At 40.7% G+C, this 21,382-nt stretch overlaps 1 protein-coding gene across 3 annotated transcripts in view; it reads right to left on the bottom strand.

Annotated features, from left to right (window-relative positions):
- Positions 1–2,653: 2,653 nt before the first annotated feature.
- The window catches only part of iqsec2b (IQ motif and Sec7 domain ArfGEF 2b), a 54,135-nt gene continuing 35,406 nt past the window's right edge, over positions 2,654–21,382 (bottom strand). Inside the window, exons 1-14 of one of the 3 annotated variants that reach the window (XM_028453111.1) lie at positions 14,486–15,009; positions 14,143–14,398; positions 13,199–13,516; positions 11,347–12,401; positions 11,087–11,248; positions 10,664–10,786; positions 10,412–10,578; positions 9,252–9,391; positions 9,038–9,163; positions 8,842–8,941; positions 8,596–8,757; positions 6,554–6,748; positions 6,318–6,367; positions 2,654–5,158 (exon numbers count right to left, since the gene is read on the bottom strand). In XM_028453111.1, coding sequence (XP_028308912.1) covers positions 3,974–5,158; positions 6,318–6,367; positions 6,554–6,748; positions 8,596–8,757; positions 8,842–8,941; positions 9,038–9,163; positions 9,252–9,391; positions 10,412–10,578; positions 10,664–10,786; positions 11,087–11,248; positions 11,347–12,401; positions 13,199–13,516; positions 14,143–14,398; positions 14,486–14,535 — 4,089 coding nt within the window. In that variant the 5' untranslated portion in view covers positions 14,536–15,009 and the 3' untranslated portion in view covers positions 2,654–3,973. Of the gene's footprint in view, positions 5,159–6,317; positions 6,368–6,553; positions 6,749–8,595; positions 8,758–8,841; positions 8,942–9,037; positions 9,164–9,251; positions 9,392–10,411; positions 10,579–10,663; positions 10,787–11,086; positions 11,249–11,346; positions 12,402–13,198; positions 13,517–14,142; positions 14,399–14,485; positions 15,010–21,382 lie in introns of those variants that run through there. The other 2 variants (XM_028453110.1, XM_028453112.1) reach the window with 2 other exon arrangements.

The following is a 21,382-nucleotide window of genomic DNA, read 5'->3' as shown; positions in this document are numbered from 1 at the left end:
CAAGTGTGAATTCAACAAATTTCTCCTCTATTTTTAAGCCTCTGTGAATTAAAAAAAATATATAAAGACTTTGTCCCTTATTCATACAAAAAAAAGCATAAAAACTGTGAAAATAAAAACAACAAATTTGCTAACCAACAGCCAAATATTGTTGTTTTTAAAGCGTATTATTTACGTATTATGTACTTATTCGAAAAATATTGAAAATAAAGCTTAAACCCTGAAGCGACTAAGACAAAAAGTCTGTATGGAAAATACAGTATGAGCTTGGTTCACCCTCAAGCCCTTTTTACTTTGTTTTTCATTATTTGTTGTATTTCTGTTTTTTTTTTTTTTTGTATAGTAGTATAGTCAATTAAAATATAATAGAAAATGTGACCTGACGACTTTAGAAGCCCAGAGATGAGTTATTGTTCAACAAATGAAATTAAAATTTTAGAATTACTTTTATGTAATAATATACAATACATTCAAAAACAAGAGCACTTAGAGAGCGCAAACCTCCTTCAAGCACCAAAACTCCTCTTCATATATTTATTATCTGGATTATGTATCGTGCGGCTCTCATGAACTCCCTCCTGTGTCTCAAACATTGTTCTTAATCCACAAACTCAAAATAATAAGTGCATTCATAAATATTAGTAGTAAATACTATCTTCGTTGTAAAATAGAGCCAAAAGAGTGATTAAACGATCTCCAGAGCTTCAATTCATCCTGTTTCAATACATTTTAAGAAATGTAAGTATTTTATTTAGCAATAATATTGTTACTTTTCAGTAAATTTGTCCAAAAAATAGCCTAAAAGGAACTAGGAATGTTTTCCTATTATTTTTTTCATTGATCGGAAAGTGTTTCAGAGTGCTACCAGCAATGTGCTCCTGTATCCCGAGGAGTATGTGTAACCCTGGGAATCACTGCTTTAATGTATGAATAAGTAAAGTATTATGTAAGAGTATAAATGTAAAATCGCGATGAAATGCTCAATCTAGTGGGGTAACCAACATGACATAACTGAGTTAAGATACTGATTCAGAATCAGTATATTGATCCAGATCGTGTCTAAAATCTGATGAAATCTTCCATGGCATAAGGTCTATCTTTGGATAAAGTTCTATTTAAAATCTATCAAGTACTTTTACCATAATTTAATTTAACCTAAACCTAGAAACAAAGCAAGCAGCTAACATACAGAAAAGAACAAAGGCCACAATAATAATAATAATAATAATAATAACAATAATAATAAAAGGCATGTCATGAATTGGACGCTATAACACTGTTCCTTATTTTGTGTCCTTTGGTGTTTTCATGTTTTAAATTCACAGAAATGATCACACACGCACTCCAATCAGTGCACTGCAAGGACACTTTTATTTATCAGAAGCAATAAATATTCACATCTCATTTCGCTATTCTTTCAGCACACATAATACACGCACAAAGAAAAATGTAAAGGAACTTGTTTAAAATAATAATATGCACTGACATGAACTGTTTAGGATGTTATTTATATCACTGTAACTCATTCTCTCACCTTCGGTCGTAAATCATAAGGAAAGCAAAAGAAGTTGATAGTTGGTATTCCTTTTGGCCAATGTCTTCTATCCATGTCCTTGTTTCTTATGTACATTTATTGGCACTCACATGCACACACCTGAATACAGACTGGGACTGGCTCATCCCATATGTATAATTAAAAGCCTATGTATAGTGTAATATGTACATTCAGGTTTTTACAGTACAATCTATTCAGTAAGTGCAGATATACTCATGCAAGAAGAGTCAAAATAGACACCATCAAACAAAAAGTTGAGCCAACGCTGTAAATCTAAATTTAACATTCTTCACTTAACCCTGAACTGTCTTCATTTTTCTTTTTTCACCACTTCACTCAAATTTAGACACCCTTTTTTGGCATTATTGTATTTTCAACATGTACTTTTTGTCATCCACATTCTCCTGATTCATTAAATAAATGCAGCTTTCCAAACCCTGAAGGTGATCTATGTCAGTGCTTATTCATAACATTAAAAACTTTTAAAAACTGCAGTAGCCAGAAAGGATTACACTTACACAAAGCCCACAGGAAAATAAAAGAGAGCAGGGAAAACAGTGTGTATTTGTCGGCTATTTCACATTCTTAAATTTTACTTTTCTTCTTAACAAGTATAGCCCTCAGCGAAGTGAACAGGCATAAAAAGCGTGATAAGAGAATAAGAGATTTTTTCAAAATGTCAGGAGAGAGAGGCTTATAAGAAGGCCATTTCTGACTTAAGACATCACGTGTGCAAAATCACAAAACCTCATGTAAAAAGCGTGCTTTGTTTAAAACATACCAAACACACAATGACTAAATCTAATGGTTGTCAGTGGAGGGGAACAATATCTACTGTAGCACAATTATAGTTTTTCAATATCTGCAATCATGTGCATCTCTTTTTATATGACTTGGGAGTTAAATAAACCTTTTTAAATAAAAAATAAAAAATAAATAAATATGGCTCATAAAACAGCACCGGGAATCCGTTTTCCTAACAGCAAGAAAGCCCTGGGTTTAATCCTTTGGACTTTTCATGCTTCTTTCCTCCCACGATAACAATATATATATATATGTTAAGATATTTAGTGTTTAAATTGGCCATAGGAGAGAATGTGTGTGATTGTCTTTCTGTGTTGACCCAAATGTCAGCTCTTATGTGTTTTTTTTTTTTTTTTTTTACCGTGAGAGGAAACTGGACTACCCAGTGAAAACCCACACTCACTCAGAGAGAACATGCAAACTCTCCTTGGATTTATATGCACAACATTCTAGCTTACAGCCTGTGCCACTAACTTCCACTATTAAATATAACACTTTATCGCCGATCATTTCTCCATGTTCACCATTTGTTATTCAGAGCATTTACAAAGCTTAGCGACTTCTGCTGGCAACTTTCTAGACAAAAAAAAAGATGAGTCAGTGTCCAAACTAAATGAACAGAAACAAAACCTCTTTAATTTTTTTAACTGTTGATAATGCTTTGAAAATATAAATGGAATGAAAATATGAAAATAAATCACACTTCACGTGTAAGAATACCCTCCAGTGGGATTTCATATGTGCATATAATCTCTATAACCATGTACAAACATCTGCTGATTGATTCATTCACTATTCAAAACAATTGTTGGACAATATTCATAATACTAATAGCGGGTATTGATATAATATCAACAATACAGCAAGAAGCTTCAGAAACATTCAAAAAATATCATTATTTCTATTATTAATTCCCAAACCAGACCTGGTAAGTCCTGTGTAGTAAAAGACCAGCAGAAAGCTGTGCGTTGGTTGTACAAGTTTGATACAAAGCAACATATGTGAGGGTTTTTTGAGTGGAAAAATCCATCCGCCATTCAGCAAAATAAACATCAGCAAGCCAAGAAAAGTTATTGCAAAGTCAAAAAGTCTAAGGACCTTTTTTTAGCAGCAAACTGCTGTTTTAATGCCAAACGTAACTAGAATGGATTTGGTTGTTCAGTATTTATTTATATCCCGGCAGCTGGATGTCTATGGTCCACTGTCACATTGTCACATCTCAATACTGTACATGTAAATAATCTCATACAGACTTAACTAGACTTCAAACAATTAAAACTGAGGCATTATACCAAGATATAGATTTAGTTACATTTCATCTTATATGGCTATAGACTTAATTTGATTGCACATGGAAATGTGTTTGTGTGTGTCGTTCTGTTAGTGCGGGAGGATTCAACCATGTGCGCTGTTCATCTCTAGCTGCACTTATCTCCACCTACATGTGTGGGAATCGAAGGTGAAAGTAACAGAGGCGGAGCAGACTGCGTTTTCTCTTGTCACCCATGCTGCTGCTGTTACTCTCTGTCCGGGCAGACTTGGCTCTTGCCCTCACCCGGCCCCCCTCTTCTGATCTGTCGTCGGACCTCTGGTTTCTGGAGCTCCACGATCTACTCACACTACGGTGCTTATCCGGTTGATAGGCTTGGATTTGGAGCTGCCCCCTGTGCCTGTCGCTCCAGTTCCTGTCCCCTGCTGCCCCTGCTGAGGCTGCCCGGGGTGCTGGGGGGGGTGAGGGGAGAGAGGTGTAAGAGGGGTAAGGGGGGACGAAGGGGGGGGTAAAGGGGAGTGTGGTGGGGGAGGGGGGATAGAGGAGAGAGGAGGGTATTGGGGCAGATACTGGGCGGCGGACGCTGCGTGATGCGCATTGACGGTGGCGGACGGCAGGTTGTGGGGCAGAGTGCCGAATATGAAGTGTGTTTGGTGGGTGGAGTGGCTGGCTGGGTGTGGTGTGTGCACGTGGCCGGGATGGGTTTGGGAGTGTGCGTGTGGGTGGGGGTGGGAGTGTGACAACGTGAGGGGAGGTTTGGTACCAGAGCCTGCGCCCCCTCTGGTGCAGTGTGTTGGCTGCGCGTGGTGGAAGAGGGGAAACGATGGGTTCTGGGAATGTTGGGAGAGAGGAGAAAGGGGTGGGGGACATCCCACTACCATGTTGGTATATCGGCCCGGAAGCCCATGCTGGGAGAGCTGGGAGAGATGGGCCAGCGGCGGGTGCGGAGCTTGCGGTAGGCCAACCGGTGGACGACAGGGTAGTGGGCCTCTCTGTATGGAATGAGGGGACACTCCTTGTAAAGGAGACGGGACGTTTTGCATGTGGTAGCGATGGTGATGATAGTAAGGTGGTGGGGGCAGCACGCTGCCTGTGTGACAGTACTGTGCGTGTAAAGCTTGGATCTTGGAAGCCCCCCCCTCCAACTGACATAGGGATAAAGGGGAGAGAGGAGGGGGTCCTCCCGTAGTCGGTGGGGGTACAGGTGCGGGGTAAGGTGGCCCCGGTGGAATAAGGGGCCCTGGTGGTTTGGCGCGTTTGCTGCCGAATAGTGAACCCAGGAAGGAGCCGCTGTTGTTGCTGCTGCTCCCCCCAGGGCCACTCCCCACTCCTGCTCTCTCTACACTGCTGGAGACTCCCCCAACTCCTGTCCCAGCAGTGGTATGTTGCTGCCCCGGCCCACCCCCCACCCCCGATCCGGGGCTCAGGATGGGGCGGTGAGGCCGGAAATCTTCTGTTGAATAGCAGCCGGAGAGCACAGTCGCCACTGGGTAGCGCTGGTGCGGCTGTGGGCTGCTAATGACGGAGCCCTGAGAAGAAGAAGTAGAACCAAGGGTTAGAAAAATCACTGGAGGTCTGTTTACTGACAACAAATCAACACAAACCTCTGTGACAACACTAGGCCATGCAAATTTTGCACTCTACGCCAGGGGTGTCAAACTCATTTTAGTTCAGGGGCCAAATATGCAGCCGTTTATATTAAGTGGGCCACAGAATTTACGTGGGAAAATGAGTATTTTAATCATTGTTGTGCTCTAGTTTGCACTTCTACGTATGAATAAATTATAAAATATGTATGGCACAGATAATATCAAAGCAATACGTGACAGATATCAACCCCTGCATGATACCATCAATAGGATACCCGCTTCGTCCTATTTCAGGGTCGCGGGGGTCTGCCGGTGCCTATCACCGGCTCACGCTGGGCGCTAGGTGGGGGTACACCCTAGACAGGGTGCCAGTCAATCGCAGGGCAACACACAGACAGACAAACAACCACTGACACTCACATTCACTCCTATGGACAACTTACAGACTCCAATCAACCATGTTTTTGGATTGTAGGAGGAAGCCGGAGTACCTGGAGGAAACCCACACAACACGGGGAGAACATGCAAACACCACACAGAAGGGACACAAGTGTCCACCCCAGGGATTGAACCCAAGACCTTCTTGCTGTGAGGCAGACGTGCTAACCACTGTCACTGTGCGCCCTCCCTGCAGGATCTTCACTTTCAATTTTTTTGATTTTGTGACCCATTTTTATGTAATTTGGGAATATTTTGTGGAATAATTAGAAGAAAATGGCAGGATTTTGGAAATATTGAGAGTTCTTTTAATAATTTGAGATAAAAAATGAATGCCATCATGTGTTATAAGCATGACAAAAATGTGAGCTCTGCTAATATTGCGGAGTTTCATTCAATTTGTGTTATTAATTTGGAGATATCTAGCTGAGGTATTGACAAATGAATTAGTTGGTAATTTACACAATGATTCATGGTTTCTCTGACTTTTGTGCTTACTGCTGAGGGCCGAAATGGATGCTCTAAAGGGCTGGATTTGGCACTCGGGGCTTGAGTTTGACACGTGTGCTCTAAGGGAAGCTCATGCTGGGGTAACCAACAAGGGGGGAAGCAAGTCAGTTGCTAGCAATATGACTTAATCTGGTTTTACACAGAGACTTACTTCCATTGTACTATCCAGAGAACCAACACTGTTCCTGCGACCACGTTTCCCTGCACCCCACCAGGAAGAATTGGGTTAGTAAAAAGCAAAAGACTGAAGTGCTTATTGACATTTGTTTGAAGTTTGCATAAGCTGTGTCAGAAAAGGAAAAAAAATGAAGTGACAGCAGCATAATCATGCATCCCTTACTGATCCTGGGTGAAAAAACCTACAAGGTGAAGGTGACAGGGTCTTACCTGTGTCTGAAAGGTCCCTGAGAGATGAGCTGAGCGCCGTTCTTTTGAGGCCCTCGCCCATCGAGCAGTTGTCATCAAAGCTTGTCCTTCCCAGACTTCCGTTCACAATATCACTCTTCACACCTACACCTCCTCCAACCACACCTCCACTCAGCAAACTTGGCCGCATCACACCCTTCTGTTTCTCCAGCTCGGCTGTAAATGAACATAAAACACAGGGGAGTTTCAAAATAAGATGTAAAGAAGAATGAGGTACACAACCCCAGGCCAAATAAAGAATCAGGGAAATGTCCTATTAATAGCTAATATCTCCAAAGGCTTTAAATAAGGAACTAGGTACTTCTAGTCAGGAGGAATAACATAATCATCATAATTTAGTTCTTATTGAAAGAAGGACTTACAAAGAGCTTGGACTTTGTTATACAGAATTTAAAAAACGACAAGTTTATTGTAAGACTAATTACTTAAAAGAATATGGAGCTCTTTAATCATGCCAATTTATGCAATCTAATTACCTCCACCAAGTTAGTTATAAACTTTATCTGTATTTTTTTTATTATCTCTGCCAAGGACGTTATGTTTTTCCGCATGTATTTATTTATTTTATTTTATTTGTTTGTCAGTGAACAGTCTAAATCAAAAACTAAAAACACATTTTGATGAAATGTTCAGAAAATATTCAAAGGATAAAGAACAAGTGCTTAGATTTTGCAGATGATCTGGATCAGGATATACTTTATTTGTCTCCAGGGGATAAATTTAGCAATACTCTGAATCTGGATCGGTTTTAAAAATGAAAAAATCCCCAACTCTCATCATCATCTCGGTTCGTAACTGACTGATGTTCTTTACATTTAACTTGGACATGTCATTTTATTTGGGCTATTGTCTTTATTGGTCATATATATGTTGTTACATCCATCCATTTTTCAACCCGCTTGCTCCTTTTCAGGGCTGCGAGGGTCTCCTTGTGCTAATCTCCAGCTGTCATCGGTGGTACACCCTGGACAAGGAGCCAGTCCATTGCAGATAGAGACAGAGTTTCCTGATTGTAACCTTTTGGTGACAATGGAATATTGGGGGGTCTGCTATGACGTGGCAGAGGTCTGCGCTCTCTGAGTGCTTTCTGTATTTTTGCTTTTTTCTTTCTGTCAGCAGGATTACGTCAAAAGTACCAAACAGATTTTGAAATCTTTTTAAATCAAAGATAGATTATATGCCATGGAAGAGTCCATTACATTTTGGAGGCGATCCGGATCCTTAAACGGATTCCGGATCAGTTTAAAACATTTTTAAATCCCTATGAATCTGTTTTTTCGTTCATAATTGACTGATTTTTGTGAAATTTGACTCAGTTGTATTTCCTCATTTCCCCCCACTAAAATTTCATTCACATCGGATCCTCATTGTGCATTTCAATACGACTTTTCAGGGTGTTGCCCATACATTTGGGCCTACTCTATCATTATTAGGATTATGAGGATTGAAATTTCTTCCAAGGCTTTAAAGTGGGAATAATTATTGTACCATGATCAGGATCACTGATCCAGTTAACTGCCAATATCTGGCAAAGAGGAGATTTGGCGCTTGGAGGATGTTTGCTCTCTCTGTGGGCTGTTGTTATGTACTATTATGTGAAAATCCTTGCAATACCGCAGCTAAACTTCACCATGACTTAGAGAATTTCCTCTGAGACGTTTGGTATCTTACATGTTAAAGAGTGCACAAATCTGCATCTGTATCTAAATGTGTTTGAGATTGTCTGCACTGTGTATGAGCCCTGATGGAAACTGGTCTACGACTCTTTCCATTTGTTACCCTGACATTTACCTGAAAAACCAAGCATCCTCAGATCTTTACAGACTGAAAGTGTAGTACTAATCAATGCGCACGCAATACATTGATACACTAATAATAAGCTCCACTGTACATTCCTGCAGTGACGCACTGTGACAGCATCATGCAATCTGAGTCAGCCATGTTTAATCTTTCCACACCGAGAGCTGCAGTTCACAGGGAGACCCAGCAGATGGGGGACTTACATTCAACCCTGTATTTCTCCATCTCCTGCACTTCAGCGATACTCTCCCTGAGGTCACTAACAAAGCGGGTGCGGTCTTGCTGGCTGGGTGCCATGAAGACGATGAGAACCTTCCTCTCTCCACCAAGTACTGCTGACGTCAGGCGGATGCCATGCGGGTAATCTGATGCCAACACATACAACCAAAACGCTTGAAAGAAGATAATTGTGGAATTTTTGAAAGAGACTAAGGCAAACAAATACTTACAGGAATTTTGAAACATGTGCACTTGCATTTCAACCAAAGGGAAAGATTGTCTAAAGCTGTAGGTCACTGAGGTTTTCTTTTTCTGGAAGATTTTGGTCACCTGTTTTACAACATGAAATGCATTTTTTTCAATAATCATAGACTCCTCTGCCTTTAATCTTGAAACATTTCCTTTCATATCAAAGGTGTGCCTTACCACTAACAGGTCGTTAAAGAGAAAGACCTCTCGCTGGTGCACTCCTGTCCTCTGAGGTCTGTTGGGATCAGGCACCTCATAAAGCTGGCAGCAACACACCAATCTGCGATGAGGAAGAGACAGCACCTGCACACATACACAATTAAACCTGGGTTTCAGTGAGGAATTCTTACAAAGTTGAAATGTGTTTAAAAAAACAAACACAAGCACTCACAGGCTTTTTACCCACAATGACTCTTTCTACTGCCTGCACTTGGGACACGTGGTCATCATTGGTACGTAGCTCCCATTTCTGTATCCGCTGGTAAATTCCAACCAACAGGTCCCTGGGAATGTCCTGACCATTGTCGACCCCTTGAATGGCAGGAAATAGGAAGTGATGTTGACTGAGACACTGTGAGTACCATACAGAGTTCAAACTATTTAGCAAAGTAATAGATTACCGTACCTAAGCAATGTTTAAACATGAGTGCTGATGTAAACATAAACCAATGAGAAAAAAATGAATGACTGGCAGAAACAATGAATAAATGTTTTAGTATTGCCCGTAGAGGACAGCAAATGATGTATAAACGTCCATCTAGGTTTTTATCCAATGAAAATTTAGTGATTCAGCATTTGTCAAGATATGAGTAAGTTAATGATTAAGGATTGTGATTGTGGAGTATTTGGAGGTTTCAACGCTACCTTTATTTTTACTCAATTTCTTTTTATTTGCAAGAGAAAAAAAGCTTGAAATATTTTTCATGCCAAAATGATTTGCATACACGTAACTAAAGACGTAATTCTGCGTTTATATTAGAGACAGATTAACAGGCTCCGACAAAAACGTTCAAAGTAGGACATTCCTCCTGTCAATTCTGTGAAATAACAACTTTAAAAGTGGGTGTGGCTTTTGCTGCCCTGAGGCTGCTTCATTATCAACTGTCTCAGCTTCATTTTCAGTCATGTGGTTTCTGGTTGTTCCTGTTACAGACATCCTTTTCTCCTTTGACAGGTTCTATCTGTTCACAACATTCATGTGGATTTCATCATTTATTGTCTGATTCACATGAGATGTAAAAAATATAGTATGAAGCCATTATTTACAGTATTGTCAATCTTGTTTCACTGTTGAAAGAATATACAGCTCACATTATGGTTAATATACATAATAAAAAACAAAGGGCAGTTTTTCAGTTGAAGGAAAACTGAAATCCACCAGCATTCGCACACATTGATTGAAAATAATAAAAGCGGGTCAGATAATGGATGGATGGATGATTGACTGATTGAGTACTTTTGAATGATGGACATACGAATGATGCATATACACGTGTGTGTGTGCGTGTGTGTGAGTCCGCGTATGTGTGTGTTTGCTGCGTCCAGCGGCACCTCTCAAATTCTTGATGAAGTCATCCAGCTTCATCTTCCTCTCAGCTTTGACGTTGGGACTGTACATGTCTGTGTTGAGGAGGATGATGGCAAAAGCCAAGATGAAGATTGTGTCTGGGTTTTGAAACTGTCGAACCAGCGTGGTGTTACACACACAATACCTCTGACTGAGGAGAGAAAGAACAGGTTAAGATGCAGCTTGAACACAGAAGTCCAAAAACAATTTTTTTTTTTTGGTCAATAAATACAAACCTGAAAGCCTCTATGAGTCTCTCTACCTTTTGTGCTTCTCCTTGAACTTTAATCTGAGCTTGAAACTTCCTCAGAGCATCATCGAGGTCCATACCTGAGAAGTCCATTTCATCCACCACACAGCTGAGACACACACAGCACAGGTGCCAGGTAAGAAACAGCCTATAACTGTTCATTGATTGAGTCTTAAAGTCACTTGCTGCTGGTTAATCTGTACGAAGACCTGCATCTTTCTGACATTTTTATAGAATTTTCACGGCAATTACAATTACAAAGTCAATTATCGAAACTCAATTACAATTTAACGAAATGTTTTAAATTAGAACTACATTTATAATTACACCATAATTATCAATTACGCAATTACAATTATAATTCTCCCCAACCCTGATGCTAAATATATGTAGAATGGAAAATACTCACTCTAAGACATCCTTGTTGAATTGTTTCTGCCTGTTTCCCAGAAACTCTCCAATCATCTGCCGGCTCAGGCCTTTTCTTTCCAAAATGAAGCGAGCGATCCCAACAGGGGTGTCAGATACAAAACCTCTCTCTATTAGGTACTGGATCCCCTTCTCTGGTTTCCTGTTGCACAACAACAATGACCATTAGCTTTTCCAATGCAACTGATGCAGAAATTCACCTGATAGAGGATGCTGTTATCATTAGTTTGGTGTTGGTACTTGTTGAAGAGATTGAGGCCGATTCGGTACTGCCGTCTTTGCACCACGTCACTGTTGAAAGGTGGAGAATCCCAGCTGTGTCGACTCTCTCTCTGGTACGTCTGCTTGCCCAGTGGAGGCAGTGGCTCCCGCAGACTGTCCTGAGACGAGGAGCCTGAGCTGCAGTTGACCGTTTCATTGGAGTTGGTGGTAGAGTTGAGTGAATCGTTATCTCCATCCGAGCAGCACACCTGCTCTAGGCCACCAGGGGGCAGCGCCGTGGAGGACGAGGAGGACAGTGGGGTGGTGGGAGGCTGCTGCGGGGATGATGACGACGAAGGTGTGTCGGGATACTGGTGGTGGTGGATCAAGTGGTGGTGATGGTGGTGGTGTGCAGCCACTTGGTGCGGGATGTGAGTGGGTATGGGGCGGCCTGAGGCTCGGGTCTGACCCTGGGCGGCTGCCGTGGAGGTAGGACGAGTGCTTGCGTTCGGGGAGTGTTTGAGAGTGCCCTGAGGGGAGCCTGCACCCACACTGGGGTCCTGCTCATAGACCAGCTGTCTGCTCAGAGAGCCGCGGTCCGATCGGTCACTCATGTCCACTGAGCTGTCACTGGGTGGCTCGATAGTGAGCAGAGGGAGATGTGCGCCCCTGAGTCGGTAGTCCCGGCACTCTGTGCAAGGAGTGCTCCGCCGACTGTTACTACTACCCCCTCCCTCAGTGTCCCTGCTGTCCTCTCTTCCTCCGACGCCTCCACCGGGGCCCCAGTACTCTGTATCTGTGCTGCTGGGGGCGCGGTCAAGAGACAGTGGAGAGGAGGGCATACCATCATCCATGTAAAGTGTGACATCACTGTATGATGTAGCTGTGCTGTCGCCGTGCATGCTCAGTCCCCCCCCAGGTCCTCGACCTCGTTCCCCCAAACCTCTTTGGGAGGAGGGGTTGCTGCTGCTGCTCCACACACACTCCCCAAAGTCCTCCCCAATCCCTCCACCCTCCCTGCTGTCCTCCTGGGAGTCATCACGATCCGCACGGCAGGTAAGGGCATCATCAATGGAGTCCGCCAAAGACTTGACCTAAAGAGAAAAGAGTAGAGTACTTAATACTCAAATGGAGGTGGGCACTAGATTTTGTATTTACGATCAAATTACAGTCCAGTTTTTAACCTATTCTACATTTCTAGGTTGTTGGAAGAACATGATAAACAGAGAAGACTATTGTTTATAATTGAACAGATAGTTCTTTCTTCTTCAAGCAAAAAATCCTGCGTAAGCAGCTTCAGTGGAAGGAAAGTTGGAAAGGCGGTTTATTGACTTTAATAACTTGTTTTCCTGCTTGTTTGTCAGTGCTTTCTAAAATATTTCCCCTCTGCTTCTTGTTAAACTCAACACTAGAATGCACTTAGCATCTCACACCAGCAAAAAGCATTGAAGTGTCAACTTTGACATATTTTAGTACTAAAAACAGCTCTTCTAATGGTCCAGGAAGTTGCAGAAAGAGGTTTGGTACCTAATACAAACTTATGGATGAGTAAATTGTTTTTTAAACAGTTGTTTTAGTTCAACCTGACTGGGGTCAGCAAACTTTGTTTCATCGTCTAGAAAGGGGAATGGCTCCTACTCCGACCTCAGCTGAAAAGTTTTCAGTCCTCAAAAATCTTGAATAATACAAAGAATAAGGTGCAAGAGATATCATTAGGTCATTCTTTTTAATTTAAAAGGTTTTAAAAAAGAGTACAAAGGGAAAATATATTAACTGCTTTGAATAATATTGATGTGAAAAAATTGCAATTACAAGCAGAATCTATTACCAGTTAGAAACAGTGAGTATAAGTGTGTAAAAATAAATATTAAAGAATAGAAACAGAGCTGACCTGTTTAGAAAAGGAGTCCTCTAGGTGGGTGTAATCCCCGGTGCGATCTACATCTGGGGAGTGAGGTGGTCCGATGGCAACACTGTGTGTGAAGTTGGTCTGAGTCTGGGCCTGCTGCTGAGGCTGTCGCTCATCAAACGAGTACTGGAGCCTCATGTTGGACAGGATAATGCGACGGGTCATGCGGCTCTCCGACGCAGAGCTTCTGAGGCGCTCAAAGTTCTTGTTCATACGATACTGTCTGAAGGCCGTCTGGATGGTCTTTGCTGCTCTGCGACTCACAAAAGAGCCACCATACTTTCTCTCCAACATCTCCACCTGGAAAAAAGCAAGAAACAAAGTGGAGAAAGTTTTATTGCAATCATGATATTTGTGTTTTGGGGAAACAGTAGAGTTAGAAATGTTGCTTTATATAATGTGTGATGTTAGTGTAATTTGTAAACCCAGGACGATTTATTTATTTTCAATTTCCTGAAAAAGTTGTCTGAATACATGAAACCATAACATATTATTTCAAACCATTTTAACATTTTCTTTTTTAAACTTTTAAAATGTTTCAGTTATTTCCAACGCATTTCAATTTTTTGTTTTGCCACATTTCCCACATTTTCGCCCAACTTTTTCCAACTTGTTTAAACTTTTTTTTTTTTTTTTTAGCCTATTTCAGGTTTTTTCACCTTTTCCCAGCCTTTTAATCTAATTTCAACTCTCTTTACTTTTCCCCTAACATGTTTTAGCCTATTCCAATGTTTTGCAACTTATTTTAACATTTCTTCTGCATTCCTTCTTGCAACGTTCAGCCGTGCATTTGAGCACATGTATCCTCACTTTTTTTATTCAGGAAATGCAAATAATCTGGTTAGTACGTTGGTTGGCCTATTTGTAAAGACTTTGTGCATATTTAGTTTTATGAACGTGGTCTATAAGTAAAGAGTGACTCATACCTTCTTATCTTGGAGATCTGTAGACAGTTCATAGCTGTCGGACAGGGCCTTGCACCTCTTGTTCTCCTCTTCTTCTTGCTTGCGTAGGGCGAGACTTGCAGGTTGGTGGCGTGTCCGCAGTGCCCAGGCTAAGCTGGCCGAGCTGGACGCTGACACACATGTGGGGCCCCGGCTGCTACTGTCACTGTAGCGCTCTGGGCCTCGAAGGTAAGATGCTTGTGTGCCTGTTTCTGGACATGGAGAGTCCCCTTCCACACTACAGAGAGAATACAAACATGATAAATAGCTACACTAAGTCACAAAGTAGATGACAGGCCCTAAAAACATGATAATAAGGACTTACTTGTAAAGCACTGAGCGTTGTGGAATTAACCATCGTTTAGCGAAACTCATGATGAACGTTTTTTTTTTTACTTACTGATGAAAACAATCTCTGTCTCCATGGTGAAATGGTAAGAGTCCATAGGATTAGTTAATGTACTACCAAGCACGGCCAAGCCTTAAACATGCTTAAACACAGCTGCAGTCCCTTTGTGTGACAAAAGCACAAGTAGTAAACAATATTTTGAAGTCAGCAGTCACTAAACCACACTAAACAAACCTCCCACAGGAAAAGGATTCATAAACTGGAAATGTACTTTGCAAATGCGTTCAGGCAGTGCCAATGCAGGAATCGTCTTGAAAATAAACAATTCTCACCCAAATGAAATTTATGTGTAAACTGCACAGCAAGAACAACAAATGATAATCCAGAAAAGTCCAGAAAATCCAGTTTCTATATCCTCTTTGCGTCCTTGTGTCCTGTAAAGCAGCTTTGACTCCAGCCAGTCTCAGTCACGTCAACTGTGTTTGGATGAATAACTCCAGTCGTGTATTCAGGACAACACTTCCTCTCTGTTGGCCACACCCCTTCCACACACACTTAATGTTTTTCATGAGTTATATTGAGCCACAAGGAGTCAGGATTCAAGGAAAGAATACACCAAAATGAAAAAAATTGATACAAAAGTCTTTTTTTCGTTCTTTCTAAAATTACTCAATAGTTTAGATGTCATAATATCTGTGCATACTTGACATATTCATACTGGTTTGGGTGTGTCGTCCATGCCTCCCTGAATGAGCTGGCACTGGCATACTGAGTTACTGTTATCGTAAAAAATAAAACTAACAAATCCTCCAGAAACAAGGAAACATTTGAACCTGTTGTTTTGCCCTCACACCATTCTTTCTTTAGGCAGGACATCCTGTGCCAACGACCGACAGGAGCTGATTACTGTAAATTATTGTTGAGTGGAACAACTGGAGGCAGCTCAGTTCCATTGCATAACAGAGGAGTTAGAGGTTACGTGTATAAAAAGAAACAATTCTGACATCTACAGGAAGATACAATACAACACGTGACAGTACAGATGAGATTATTTAACAGTAAATCCAACACTTTCTTCTTTTCTGAGACACATTCTACTTTCAGGACTTTGTCCTGGGGTTAGAAAAACCATAGAAATGTTCCTGTAATTGTTGTGTTTCGAGGAACAGAAAAACTATTTTCTAGCTGACCTTGTACACCGAATAATGGTTAGGACAATTTAAACATTTGCAGTGTTATTAATATGTTACGGTTTCATTTAATCACTGATCACATCAAAGCGATCAGCAGACACCTCTGACGAAGACTGGAAGTTGACAGTCAAAACATGTCAAGTGGATTTCCTAAGTAACAGTCTGAATAAATGAAACCGTAACATATTATTCAGAAAGAAGACAAAAAGAATCATGCTGGAACTACAAAGTTTTATTAGATTGAAAGTAAAATTTGAGGCAGAATTTTTTTCTCACAGAAACTATTTTTTCCCCCCATAGTTTGATTTTGACTATTACATATACATATGAATGTTACAGTTATTCTGTGTCATTGAGACTTGTCAAATTTATATTATTTCAATCATTAAAAGAAATGTTAAGTGGCCTTTGAGAATAAATCGTGTTAAATATATCAAAAGTAATAGGGATTTATTTTGTAAGTTATTATATTATTTGTCATTTCGACTTTTTTGGGAGCTCCCAAAGTTACAGTAACATTTTATCAACTACTGTACTTTTGTTTATTCTGTTCAGCATTGATGTAACAGTATGCATGTTGGGTTACAACCCTGTACATGTCTCTAGTTCATTGCAGGGCTGAAACACATACACACTGACCTTCTTTCACCCATATGGTCACTTTGACACTCAATTCAGAATCTAACACGGGTTTTAAAAGTATCTGAGGAAATGTGATTTACCAGAAAAATAACACGTACAACCCCTTGAATGAGCTAATCAGAAAACCTTTTCATTCTTTGTATACGATGCATGTCGTTCATCCCACCGTGTATTCTTTAAAAGCCTCATATTCAGGCAGATAGGACATGTCATTCCCCTCACGACTGAGGCGTGTTCTAGCTGTGAGAGACATTTTCTTACCATCGCTTCAGTAAGTGACCATAGTTGATCACAAATCTACAAGACCATGTTATGTTATGTTATGTTATGTGTTCTTTTTTTCCTCAGCATCACTGTAGGTTCCTCCTCCTCCTCCTTGACTCCCTAAATAGAGAAACTGAGAAGAGGGAGGGGGTTGCTTGGTGACGGTTGCCGTGGGACCTTTGTGGGCGACGTGGCAGTTGTTAGGATAAGAAGAGTTGTTGCCATGGCGATATATTGACTGTTATCCCTGTTAAAGTGGGTGGGTGATTTAAATGCTCTAAAGGTGGTGAATGACAGTGTACACAATATCATCCTTCGTGAGAAAACCCTTGATGCCTCCGTTTATTTGTAAAAGATCTAAAAACTGTTTGATTTAGTCGGTAACACTCAAAGCAGCCATAACTTGCTTCAGATTTGAGATTTAGATCTTTTGCTGCTTGAAGAAACGGACGAGACCCCCCACCCATCTCCTGTTGCTTTTAAATGTTTCTTCTGAAGAAAGAAAAATTGAACACAAACACCCCCGAGTATAGATGCAGGCAGAGCTGCACACGAAGCTCCCGTTACCCACATCAGCGGGAGCAGATGGTATTTTTCATCCATGTGAGTCAGAGGTGTCTAAAAAATGAGCAGCGAGTTGTTGTTAGGAGGATCTAATGCATTTGTTTCTGAATATCTGGCGATAATATTTCCAATATTAATTAGAAGAGAGAGCAGCGGAGAAAGGAGATAGAAGTCCGTACTTTGGTCAATCAAAGCCAGCGGTTAATTCCACAGCTGTTCTATCTCCACTATTCAGGACGTTGAGTGAAAAAATTAACTTTATAATGATCCACGCATGATTAGCAAAGCTCTGCTGCTTCATGCTCTGGCGAGGCCTGTTCAGTTTGTCGAGGTCCGTGGGTGTGTGTGTCATTTGCCAATATTAAACTGAATCCTGTAAATAGCAATACATACTTTCTACGGGCACTGCACTAGTTCTTAGTAATGACTTGACCTGTTATGTTCTGCCTGTCTCAGGCCAGCTTTGTCACAAAAAAAAACAATGTTTGGCTCTTTGATATGGTTCTACAGCACCTCCTGTTGGTGACTATGCATCTTCCATCCATCCCTTTTCAGACTCGCTCTGTCCTATTCCAGGGTGGCGGGGGTTTGTCAGTGCCTATCTCTGGCTCGCACTGCGCACTAGGTGGGGGTACATCCTGGACAGGGCGCCAGTCCATCGCAGCACTATGCATCTTTAAACTGTGAATGATCATGGTAGTCACTCTGGTGAGCATTGTGCCTCTCAGTGCAGTGATCGTGGGTTCATGTCCCACTGGTGACCCCCCAACTTGTCTCTAGAAGGGCATTTATTCATGCTATTCAGGGGGGTTTACACTGCATTTCGCCCTATGTCTACTGGGATAGGCTCCAGAAACCCCTGTGACCCTGTAGAGGAAAAAGCAGGTGTACAAGACGAGACGAGATGATCATGGTACCATGATCAGGGTCACTGACGTAAGACAGTGATCCAATAGGAAGTAAGCTGATTGTACCATCCCATATCAGGGTGATCAATAGTAAATGAATCTTGTATTATGCATAAACTCTAATGCCTTATACTTAGTAAAATCTTAATGTCATTTAGTTGATTAAAACTAGAACATAAAAGCGAAATATTCCTGATGACTACATTTTGACTAAAACCAAGTTGTTTTTTAGTCTGTGACGGTGTATTAGGACCACATTGAAATAAAAAGAAATCTCAGTACTACGAGATTAAGTCATAGTATTTTGAGAATAAAGTTGCAATTTTATGAGAAAAAAGTATTATGTTAAAAGACTCGTAATGGTATAGCCCTCAGATTTCCCTGTTTAAGTGTTTAGTCTTGAAATATTATGACTTTAATCTCATAAAATTACAATATTAAGATAGGACATTATTCTCATAAATGTACAACTTTATTCTCAAAATTTTACAACTTTAATCTCATAAAATTACCACATTATTCTCGAAATGTTACAAGTTCAATCTCGTAGTGCCCAGATTTTTTTCATTTATTTTAATGTGGCATGCTTCTTTATGTACTGATAAAATTTAAAAGGCCTCGTCTTCTCATCTCTATAAACAGATATCACCGATATTTAAAAAGCATTTTCCCCAAATATCTCCTTTCACTTCTGCCAGATGCTTTATCTGGAGTGATTAACAGCTTTTATCTGGCAATAGGTGACACTTCATTTTGAACGAAACACCTTTTAACATCATCTCCACGACAAATCAAATTCAGTCACCTAAACATGTACGTATAACCTTTAAACCGGTGGACGGAGGGCTTTTACAGGAAACACTCAGTCCCTGTGCAGAGATCCACAATAGATGGCAAGAGTCTGATATATAAAACATGAGTGTGGCCATATCACAGCTGGCATCTGAATCTCATTATTTATGTAGGAAAGCCTGTTACCGTGCAAGGGAGATGTGCTCTCCGGAGACTCCTTCATGAAGAGGGTTTCACTACCTCCAAGCATTTAATTGGAGCTCAAACAGATGGCTGAAATCTAATAAACAACAAAGTGATTGCAGTTAGGGGTAGGGGGACGAGGGCAGAAATCGACAGAAGAGAAAGTGAACGGGAGTGTGTGCAGTAAAAAGCACAATGTCAGCTCCCAGCAGCTCCCTGCTGATGTGCTGACTGTGTGTGTGCCTGAGACAGAGCAGCACTGGTTCTGACTGTTTTATTGAACCCACAGTGGGACATCGAAGCTGACGGATTAACCTCTCAGCTGCCTGCCACGCAGATGCCAATAGTGGCATTGATCTTCACATCAGCATCGACTCACATCGTTCCTTTACTTCTAATATTTGCGCAGAGGTGCAAAGATTACTGATATATCGTACTCAAGTAGAGGTACTGTTACTTGATTGAAATTGTACTCAAGTGCAAGTACTACTAAGTCATAGATAAAATACTCAAGTACAAGTAAAAAGTTGCTCATTTAAATAGTACTGAAAGTAGGGTTGGGCGGTATACCCGGTTCATACAGAATACCGGTATAAATTTGTGTTATGATATTCATTTTTCATGTACCGCCGAACTGGTGTATTTGATTACACAACTTTCGGAATGCTACGCTGCGCCGCATTTCAGACCGGACCCTTTTCAACGTTGCACTTCTAAATAGGAAGGTAAACAGTAGCGCTCTGGTGATAGCTGCGTTGTAAATCATACGTGTAAATGGATAAAAAAGACTCCATTGAAAGCTCTGAAGCTGCATGTGAGCATGTGTGCGTGTGCCTGCGTGCGCATGCCTCTGCTACAGGAGAACAACACTCACGGACACAGAGGCACGGTTAGCTTAGCATGTCGGCAGTAATACACAAAAAAGAGAGCAAAGGATCGCAATTTGTAATTCCTGTAACGCGGAAATAAGTCCTGGTGGAGCTGCAAACAAAACGCTACCTTATTCACCATAAGAAACCACCACACCACTGAGTATGTAGCATTTAAATCCATTTTATTACTACCAGTGTGGAATTATTCTACAATATTCACTCATCTTTATTTTTCTTTATCCTCTATCCTTTATTTATCCCTTATACCTATATTTATCACTATTATTATTAATGTGCTGGCTTGTGTTTTTGTTCCGCGCACTGACTACCAAGTCAAATTCCATGTGCTGTTCTGATTATGATTCTGATTCTCAACCAGTAGAAAATGCTATGAACACCTGATTATGCAAGACGAAAAATAAATATCGTCACATACCGTGAAACAGTTAGAATTTAGAAAAATACTGTCATATACATTTTCGTCATACCGCCCAGTCCTATCTCAAAGTAAAAGTTACTAGTTACTTTCACCCCCCATGTTTATTTTTTGGGAACGAATCTTGCCACAGTTCCTTTGCATACAGTAAACATCTCATGAATAATCGTAAAAAGAAAGAGGAGACGAAATCTTGTACATTTGGAACTTAATTTCAGGGTTGGGGTCAATTAAATTTTTCAGTTAAAATTACTTTCAATTATCCATGTTCAATTATGGTTACAGTTGTAGGAGCCGTAATGTTGGATATTTGTATATGTGTGACACTGTGTTTGGTTGCTGTGGTAACGTACGGGAGGCGAGGTCACATGACAGGTGGTAGAGGGCGGCTATTTCAAAAGGCGTGTATTTTTTGTTGACCGCTTCGCTTCATTCACCTCGTCTGGTCTCCATCACATGCTGTTCATTGTGCTACACTGTGTGCAAGAATCCATCCAGTGTCTGTTTTATTAAATCATCAAAACCGCATTCAAGACTCAGTGTGCGTCATCGCCACGGCGGCAGCGCGTCTGACAGGTACAGAACCCATTCCTTTCCTCTCAAGCTACAACAGTGATCAGCATTTTTTCCAATTACAATTATATTACAATTACTTTTTATCCTCAGAAAGTCAACGTTCTGAAATATTAAAGTTCAATTACAATTATTTACAATTACTGAGCCTGAAATTAATAACCTCATAAAAGTTAACCTTCCTTTCGTGTTAGCGTTCTGTTAGCATCTCATATGATAACGGGTCCTAAATCAGTTGTAAAATATGCTAAAAACAAATATTGATCATAATTTCTTTCCTATGTATTGGTTGCCTTGTTAGGCTTCATAATCAATCAAAATACAGGTTTTACTATTTTTGGTGTGGGTGTCTGAGCCTTTTCTGTGTGCCAGTATACCCCCAGATTTATATATATTTTTAAATGGTAAAATGTAGCAATCGTATTGATCATATTTTATTGATTGTT

Source organism: Gouania willdenowi, chromosome 7, assembly GCF_900634775.1.
Source record: "Gouania willdenowi chromosome 7, fGouWil2.1, whole genome shotgun sequence".
Classification (NCBI taxonomy): domain Eukaryota; kingdom Metazoa; phylum Chordata; class Actinopteri; order Blenniiformes; family Gobiesocidae; genus Gouania; species Gouania willdenowi.
Note: the sequence above shows the minus strand (reverse complement) of the source record. Positions and strands in the feature narration are given on the sequence as shown.